This window comes from Pithys albifrons, chromosome 13 (assembly GCF_047495875.1).
Source record: "Pithys albifrons albifrons isolate INPA30051 chromosome 13, PitAlb_v1, whole genome shotgun sequence".
NCBI lineage: Eukaryota > Metazoa > Chordata > Aves > Passeriformes > Thamnophilidae > Pithys > Pithys albifrons.
In genome coordinates this window covers 1,841,113-1,850,443 of record NC_092470.1, presented here as the reverse complement: position 1 = coordinate 1,850,443, position 9,331 = coordinate 1,841,113, and the positions used below count along the sequence as shown (strand labels likewise).

The 9,331-nt window shown below is 42.1% G+C and overlaps 1 protein-coding gene across 7 annotated transcripts in view; it reads right to left on the bottom strand.

The window, feature by feature from the left end:
• Positions 1–1,580: 1,580 nt before the first annotated feature.
• Positions 1,581–9,331, bottom strand: part of HMG20A (high mobility group 20A) — a 43,869-nt gene continuing 36,118 nt past the window's right edge. For all 7 annotated transcript variants that reach the window (XM_071568216.1, XM_071568221.1, XM_071568219.1 and 4 more), the window contains exons 8-10: positions 8,766–8,981; positions 7,978–8,121; positions 1,581–5,722 (exon numbers count right to left, since the gene is read on the bottom strand). In XM_071568216.1, the coding sequence (XP_071424317.1) occupies positions 7,985–8,121; positions 8,766–8,981 (353 nt within the window). In that variant the 3' untranslated portion in view covers positions 1,581–5,722; positions 7,978–7,984. The remainder of the gene's footprint in view (positions 5,723–7,977; positions 8,122–8,765; positions 8,982–9,331) is intronic.

Genomic DNA, 9,331 nt, shown 5'->3' with positions numbered 1-9,331 from the left:
TGAGATACCAAGATGGATCATCAGAGGGCACTGCTTCCCCCAGCAGCAATTGGGTTTTCTTACATGGACAGAGATTTCAGACATCTGGAAATGCACATTTACCATGTACCTGTAAAGTCCCAGAACTGGAGTGCAGCTGGAATTCCACTTTGACATTTGCTATTTTCCCTCCTCAAAAGCACTTCAACAATGTATGGAATTTGCAGGCCTGCATTCAAACTTACTGAGGCTGAGAACTCCATCAGTCCTGTGCTGACAATTAGGTGAACATGAAGCTCAAGAATAAAAGCAGGTGCTATTCTGATATCCTTTTATTCCTTCTGCCCTTGTCCTACAAAGTCCCTTCACAGATTTTTAATGGGGTGAAGGTAGAAGGTAATTCTTAACTGCCCTTTTCACAAAAGAATGGGTTGTAAACAGAATTTGACTGTGCATTTACATATGCCAGAGCCACTGGTTATTAATTCCAGTAAGCAAAGGAAAACTTAAGCCTTCCACCTGCACATCAAGTTCATTGCATGTGTTTGAAAGCACATGCCAGTACACAGCAATATTTCTTTTACAGGAGCAGATGCTCTGCTTGGGTAAAAGTGTTTTAGGGGCACTGAATCTCTGGGGGACAATGTCAACACCTTCCATAATCCCTACCCAAACACAAGGAACACAGCCTGTGTATTACTGTGCAGAGCATATACACCATCCATACCAAAAGCACCACAGTCCTTTCCAGGGAAGGCATCAGGCTGATTTTCCAGAGCTTTTCCCTCTCCTGGACTCAGCCATCCTGCTGCACCTCCTGACAGACTTCTGCATCTCTGCCCCAGCCCCAACAGTTTCCTTCTCCTCCAATACTGAAGAAACAAAAGCAACTTGGGCAGGAATTTGAAATGTCAGAGAAAAGAAACTTCCTTTAAGAAGGATGACAATACTGATATAGATGTTAACATCCATTTTGAAGGGTGAGGGATTGAAACTCTGTTTATAAGACCTCAAATTTCAGCAAGGGATTTCTCTGCAAGTGTCCTGGCTTAAGCAATATTTCAAATAAATTAGATGAGGGAATTCTCTCTTGATTAACACTAGAACAGATTTAATAAAAACTAAAACTGCCAATATAAGACAGAAAGATAAATCCCATGGGACTATTATTCCAGAACAAGAACTAGACCTCTTTCTGTTCCCACCCATCCATGTATTCACAGTAGATGTAACATTTTTCTACTCAATTCAGGGAAACAAGATGGATATCTATCAGCCAAGAATTTGGACAGCAAACTCTTCATACCTAAGTTTTTAGAATTCCAATTTATAAACAAACATTAGATGGACTTCAATGCACATACTTCCAGGGAAAAGAGAATGCCTTTCACCTTCCAGAGCATAAGGACCAGAGTTACAAATCTGTAAACTGAGTATTTGGCAATTTCAGGAGGGGAATCACTTCATCAACTGAAAAACAAACAGCAGCTTCCCTGTGAACCACCTTATATCTTAGAACAACTTGCATTTTTATATCTTCAGACACACAAACCACCAGTGTCTACATAGTAAGTAATTTAAAAAAACAAACCCCCACAGCATCAGAATTACAAGTTTATTAATATAACTCATAAATCAGTTTATATAAATGCTATTCCCTGTGTTACACATAATGGATGTGGATACTTCACCACATAAACTGATACAGTACATACAAAATCCAGAGACTTTGCAATTAAGATGGCAAATCATGAACATACTAAAAAGTTGGAAGCTAAGAAAATTTAAAAAAACCCTCAATACTACTGGCAACGAGGAAGAAAGAAGCAGCAAAACTATTCATGGTTCACAAGCAGAGGCAAAGGACAGGCCTCAATAATCCTCACTGAAGGATACAGGTGAACTGAAGCAGAAGATTAGAAAGCCCTAATTGCAGTTTCCAAATACATTATCATCAGGAACCTGCCTGAGAAAAGAGGAAGTGATCTCTTCCTCCTAAGAGCCCAGAGCCCTCAGATCCCCCCAACTTGCCCTGATTATTAATCATCTGTCCAATTGACCAGCTGCAGAGTAAACAGGGGGGAACAAACAGGAACAAACAGTGGAAATATTACACTACATTGCCTCAAATTGAGCATGATTTACCACCATCTGCTCCTGGTGCCACATACAGGACCACAGGTTAGAAGGGAATTAGGTCTTGCTCTGATCATGAGCTCATTGCTGCTTTGTTCAGAGTTTCTCCTCTGGGTATGCACCTGTTTTGCTGTTACTCTCTCCACTCTGGCCCAGTCAGTGGCACACAGCTCTGCTCCAACACAGGCCTTCCCCAGATGCCTTCTACTTTTAGTATCTTTAGCATTACATAATTAGTGTTCTGAAGAGACTCCAAGGCATTGTAAATCTGACTGTATCTTCTGTACAAGACTGAGCATTGGCATGGACAGACCAGGCATTAATTTGGCAATCAAAATGATGAGATGTGAACAAAAAGCAGCATAAAGACATGGCTGTTCACAGCACTGACCTCAAAGCACCAGCACAGGCAGAACCATCCAAACTCCCCTACAGAGGACCCACAGCAAGTACAAAAGTTACAAGGCTACAGTTTTGCTTCATTCTCAGCAAGCAGCAGGGAACAGAGAGGATAAAAATTTAGCAGGGGCAAAGAAAACCATGTGGGGAGCAACAGGTATGATACAGAAGGTTCTTACAGGGAGAGAAAATAAGTATGATGGTGGGAAATTGGGGAGGGCAAAGGAAGAGAAGGATGTCAGTGAGAGATAAAACAAATTTGAAGTCAGTCAAACTGGGGAAGGGCCCTGACAACCATTAGCAAAAACCAAAGATTTCTGAGGCTTTTATCACTATAAATAATAACCTAAACTCCTTTAGCTTTTTCAGAGGGAGACATTTAAGATGGAGAGGGGGAAGGGGCACATTATTTCCTTTCAAAGGTTAACATGGAGTTGCCAAAATCTCTGGCAAGAGATCAATGCTAGTAATGGTTCTTTCAGCAAGTGTACTTAAAAGTGAATCAGAATGGATTCAACGTTGAACAATTTTAATGAAGTATCAAACAACAACATCAACTTCTTAAAAACAAAAGAGCACCAAAGTTTAATTACAAAAACACTGTACAGAAAACTTGGCATCTCAACAATTCCAAACACACTAATCCAGCAAATGGATTTCGTTTTCATGTATTTCTCTTAACATTTCTGTAAGTGACAAAAGCATTTCATTCCCCTTCTCCTTGACACACTTCATTTTTTACTTTTTATCAGTCAACACTGAAAAATGTAAACTGAAGTGACATTCTGAAAACATTAGAAGACAAAATCCATTTTATAGGTTAATGTAAATAAGAAGCTTCTTATGAGACAAAACATCATCTGTCACATCATCAGTGAAAAAGAACTTGGTTTTCCCCCCAGATGCCTCAAGATGGATAATCCACCTCCTATCCTTCCTTGTGGGAAAAAGCAAGAGATTTGTCAGCTTCCAACTAATGGTATCACCTTAAATCTCCCATCCTATCACACTTGCATGCTGCTCAGCAGAGTCAGGGGTGAGCAATGTGCCATGAGCTGAGAGCTGTGCTGGGGCTCTGCAGCCACCCAAGCTCAGTGAGAGCAGGGACATGCTACAGCTGGAATGGCACTCTGCCATCACCTCACATGGAATTCCTGCTGTCTTCACAGGATGTGACTCCAGGTAGTATGTACAATGCCACAGACTGAGCTTGAGAATTTTGTGAATCAACTTTTGGCTATGCAGTGCACTTTGGCCACTTTGTACAAGAGTGAAACATCAGCAGCTCTAAAACAACAAGATACACACAGGAAACTAAAATATTGGTGCTTCTTCTGGAGATATTAACAACCTGCAGGATTTACAACATTCATTACAGAACCTACTAAAATAACTCATGCCAACATCAGCTGGTCTCATCCATGCTAAAAAAACCAGAGGTCAATGCAGCAAACATTCCTTTTTGGAAGCCTTGAAAGCAAACAGAAGAAAGAGAAAGGAGCTTCCTCCCTGAAGGAAGACTTGAATTTACCTGAAAATCCCTCCTGCTTGGCTACAGCCAAATGCCCAGGAGTAAGCAGAGACCTGGGCATACAACACATTGAGCTGCAAGTGGCTTCAGGCCAGCACAAAGTCCACGTGTACAGCACAGGAGGAGAAAAAACTGCTTTTTATTTTTCAAAATATTTGTGTCACAGATACATTAAAGTGATGCCGACTGCAACACTCCAGTTATAAAAGCAGCCTCCAATTTATAACAAGGAATGTCTTAAGGAGGAGCAAAGAGATTGTCACATGGAAGAAAGAACATTTCAACCACTATGATAAAGCCCAGAGATGTCCAACAAGTGCTGAGCCAAACCAACAATTTGACAGGAAGCAAAGGGCAGCAAATGTTTTGCATAAGTCAGTGCAGACAGTGGGTGCCCTCACCTTTCCCAGGAGGAGTGGGGTAACTCAGCAAGGTGACAGACAAGCACACAGAGCTTGATGCAACTGAGAGGCCACTGAGGTCACGCTGGAACATAAAATGCTGAGTGCTGTGGGCTCTCTGGGCTGCACTTGAACTGCACAAAAGATGAGAGCACATCCAGGCAGAGTGTAATGCAGAGTTCTGTGGGCTGCTCTGTGGACCCAGCTGCCAACAGCCTTCTCTGCTCTAATACTTAATGCAAAAATACATGTGTGGCTTCCAGGCACTGTGACTTCGTGAGGGTAGAGAAATGAAAAAAACCCACAATTCACATGCCCATTTCTCTTTTTACAGAAAACTGTTCTCCCCATGAGATTATTCTCTCAAAAACAAGACAGTAACATTAAATTAGACTGAGCCATGATCAGAAGAAGGGCAAGCTTTGTGGTTTTACTCTAAAACAGAGATTTCTATTTATCCCTGCTGAGAACAACTAACATTGCACTTTCTGTCCTGATTTCCACTGACCTTTGTGATAGTAAAATGCTCTGGAAACATTTTCACGAGATAACAGGAGACCTTTACAGAAAAGCAGGATGTCCAAGAGAGGTGCTCAAAGAGGAGGAGGAGAGAGGAAGTCTGTATCATAGTAGAATCCAGTCACAAAGCATCAGCCACAGCCAGTCTCTAGCAGGGAGCAAACTCACCTTGTGAAAGTTGCAGGCTAACACAAAACCCCAGGATTCTACTGAGGAAAAGCTTGTATAAACATAGCAGGCAGCACAGGAAACAGTGCACCAAGGAAGACTCCCTGTTATAGCAGAGAGCACAAGCACTGCTGCTCAGTACTGCAAGAATCAGGGAATCAGATCAAAAGAAGAAAACTCAAGTGCAGGAAAGCAATCCCACAGGATAAACATGAAAACAAAATGAAAGACATGGGAGGACATTAGGCAATATAACACATCAAAGTTATTATTACAACACATATGCTGAGATTTCATCTCCACAGCCAGCCAATGCCAGGCAGGCACCTCACACCCAGCCAAACTCAAAATGTAGATTGCACAAAGTTGCATGCTCTTAAATGTTCACAGAGGACAGTTCCAAGTGTTTGTGGGTGGTGTCCGTGGCTTCTTAAGCCCTTATGATGCACTGGCCTGTTTGTCTCCCTGGCAAACGGCACCGGAGGGCCCAGGACACACCTGCCATCTGCCCCCACCCCAGGCTGTCCCTCATGGCTTCTCATTCCACACTGGCCAAAAGCATTTGTAAAGCTTCCCTGGGTCACAACACCTGCAAACGAAACAGAAAAATAAGTGTTAGAAGACTATACTCTGCCAGGACTAAACAGGCACTGTGACATCATTTTTGGATGTTTTATCTGAAACCACAACGTTAAGTATAGAAAAACAGCCCAGAAACAAAACTGAACTGAGTTTGTTTCCATCCAGACTGCTAAATAACAACACCTTTCCTCTTCTCCCCATATACTGTTTGCACAAAGGAGTGTTTTACCCTGCAGTACAGAAAAACCAAAGTATTCACCAGTAAAATCTAACAGTCCCTAAATACAACATACTAAGCCACCAAAGAACACCTCAGATCTGTAAAATAGTTGTTTTCAGGAGCATCAAAATAGTTTTGTATCATATTGATTTGTAGTGTGTCAGCCTCAAACAGACTGTTTGGTTGATAGGGATTACATTCAGAATTAATATACTTCCCACACATGTTAACAAAGGCACACCAATGATGACAGTTTGTTGATATGGTTCATTATGTGCCAGGTGAACCTTTTTATACAAAGCTTCCTTGTTTTCTAGGGAATCTCTACCATTTTCTAGGTTTGCATCCAACAAAATCCAACTTTCTTCCTTCCAAAATTTTGTCAAAAAATATAATCATTTCCAAGTGCAAGTCAGTGTGATTAACAGTCCCATGAATTATCATCACATGCATGTCTTTATAAACTAGGTGATTATTAATCACATTTTTAATTACTTCACACGTTTGCTACTGAAAAGAGGGGAGCTATTGGTGGGAAGAGGAAAGGAGTACTATTTTTTTAATAGAAAGTAGAAACAAGAATTTTAAAGCTAAAATTACTTTTCCTAAATTAATTACAGCTAAATCCAGTTTATCCAAGAAAATTAAATTTGCATTTTTAGGAACACAGAAATTGTCTATCATTTAGGAAATATGAAGCCACCTAAGAAGAGAATGAAAGTCTAGAATTCAGTAGCCTTGAGATACAATTTTTCTGGCAAGGTGCTTAAAGGACAAATATCCATTTCAGGGCCTGGCACGCCCTTCTAATAACTGATGGATGAGGAACTGCTTTCCCTCTTATCCTTTCTGTTAAACCTCCCCTCCTCCAATTCTCTTTCTGAGCTTGAGAGCTAATTGAGAAGAGTATATGAAAATGAGGAGGTTGATGAGCTGCTGAAAAATCCCAGACCTGGATCGACAAGCTGTTCCCTTCACAAATAGCAGCAGTAAAGGCACTTCTTTATTCTGCTGGGAGCTCAGTCATCTCTTACAACTACAGTCCGTTCCATCTGGCTACCCTGCAGAAGGACAATGATCCTCCAGCTTAAGCCACACTATAATGGGAAATGTGTAATTAACTGTTCTACACAGCAGCACAAAAGGTCAGAATCAGAAAGGATGAAAAGCCCTGTCTTCATATTTGCAGATGGCACAAGGCAGCTTTATTTGCATTTCTAAACACTTATTCAAGACATGTACAGTAGATCTCTACTGAATAATGCTTGAAGAATGCAGGTATGTACTTTGTTAAAACAGAAATAGGCAAACTCCTCATGGCTGCCTCATGCTGAGCATCACGGGAAGTGGGGGAGGAGGAGGTGTGGGAAATGCAAAGCAGCACAGTAATGCAGAAAGACTGGTATTTATTTCTTTGTTGATTTCTTTTTCTACTCTGTTCTCTGCTACATTTTCCTGTTGACCAGCAGCAAAAATACAGAATCATGAGCTCAATAATCATCTGTGCATAAGCCACATGCAATTAGAGTCTCAGCAAATGCTATGTTTAGCCTAACCATAAATCAGTGCTTCATTTACATTTAAACCTTCATAATCGGGAGAGCTTGACTACAGGTGCTACAGAGCAAGTAGTTGTAGGGTATTTTCAGTTTATAACAAAGTTGACTTCACCTGTAACCTCTTGAGACAAATAAAACTTCCCTGTAGCCATCAGATTCTACAATTAGTGCTGAATTTTTCAAGTTTACTTCACTCAAGAAAGGAACCTTCCTCTAAATTAGTCATCGTGTTACCATTCTGTCAGTACTCTTACCTCATACAAATACAAAGAGATTTTGGAGCTAAGGGGAATTTCAGAACCCTTTAATGCTATTAGATTCTTTAAACCCAGTTTGACTTTCATTATAGCAACCTGTTCCTGTGGGTTTGAGGAAGAAACCTTTTTGATTGTACAGTATGGTGATCAGCACAAGAATCAGCGTCAGAAGAGGTGCCAGAGGCACAGAACAAAGGCCAGGAGCAGCCCAGGGGGGAACACTCACCCCGGCACTAGCGCTCCAGCCTGTTCACCACGTCCCGCACCGTGGCGATGAGGTTCTCGTTCTCCTGGGGGTTTGCCAGAACAATGCTGTGCAGTCTGTTCATGTAGGAGTCAATGGTTTCCATCGTGGGTGTCTCCCCGCTACCTATAGTTAAAAAGCAGTGAAATGAGCCACAGGGTATGTCGATGACCGCGGCAATTCCCAAACGTTAACACTGTGCCAAGGGTAATTTATGCCAACATGCACACTCCTACAGGAGGTGACTGCACCATGCACCACCCCTTGTGACAGATTCTGTAAAACAACGTCCTCCTAACCACACAAAGTGAGGATTCTAAGGATATCAGGACTAATGAAGCATGGTTCTCTTTGATTTGGGTCTCAGAGTTGATTATAACAAACTCTTTCAGCTGGGCATTCACAGTATCTAAGTGGATTCCCCGCTGGCTGACAATACAGACAACAGCCTCTCTTTTAATCAAGGAACTTGCAGGTCCTGTCTTTTCTATTTAGAAACATTTTCATAAAACAAGTCAAGTAGAGCAAGGACTGAATATGCATCTCACTTTATTAGGAAGGGTAAGAGCAGTAAGAAAATAAATGTGATGTTGAAATAAAGCACTGATGCTACACTTTGCCCTGCATGTATTTTAAATATTTCATTATCTAATACAACAAAAGCTCAGGAGCAGCCAAGAGCACAGAAACAGACCAGCAGGTCGTGTGCTCTGGGTGCACAGCATGGTACAAACACCAGCAGTTGAACGTACCCTGTCAGACGGTCTCACCTGGCAGCGGGACCCCCGCAAAGCTGGAGGTGAGCGCCTGGCGCAGGCTCTCCAGGTGCTGCTGCAGCACCGTGTTGCGGCTGCGCTCCTGGATCACGTCCACCTCCAGCTTCTCCACGGCCGTGCGCATGCTCTCCACGTGCTTCTGCAGCGCCGCGTTCCGCTCCTCGAACTCCATGTTGGACTTGCGCAGCTGCCGCAGCTCGGCCTCGCGCGCTGTGAACAGCAACCCACGCCCAGGGAGTCAGGGAGCTACTAACAAACATCCAGGGTTGGCAGGCAACAGAGCAGAATGTTCTAGACAGCTCAAATGATGACTACAAATGGTGGAGCTTCAGTTTATAGATAAAAAGCATCATATAATACAGACTGCCAATAGTGCCTACAAGTAACACTTAGACTTAATTTTTAGAGACAGACAAACTGGAAAACATTCAAAGCATCAAAACGGAAGTGAACAGGGGAATTGATTAGGGAGGAAGATGGCAAGATGAATTTCAAATGCATTTGGCATGACAAAGCAGCAGTGGTAAGAATCCTACAGATAAGGTACCACTTACAAAAAT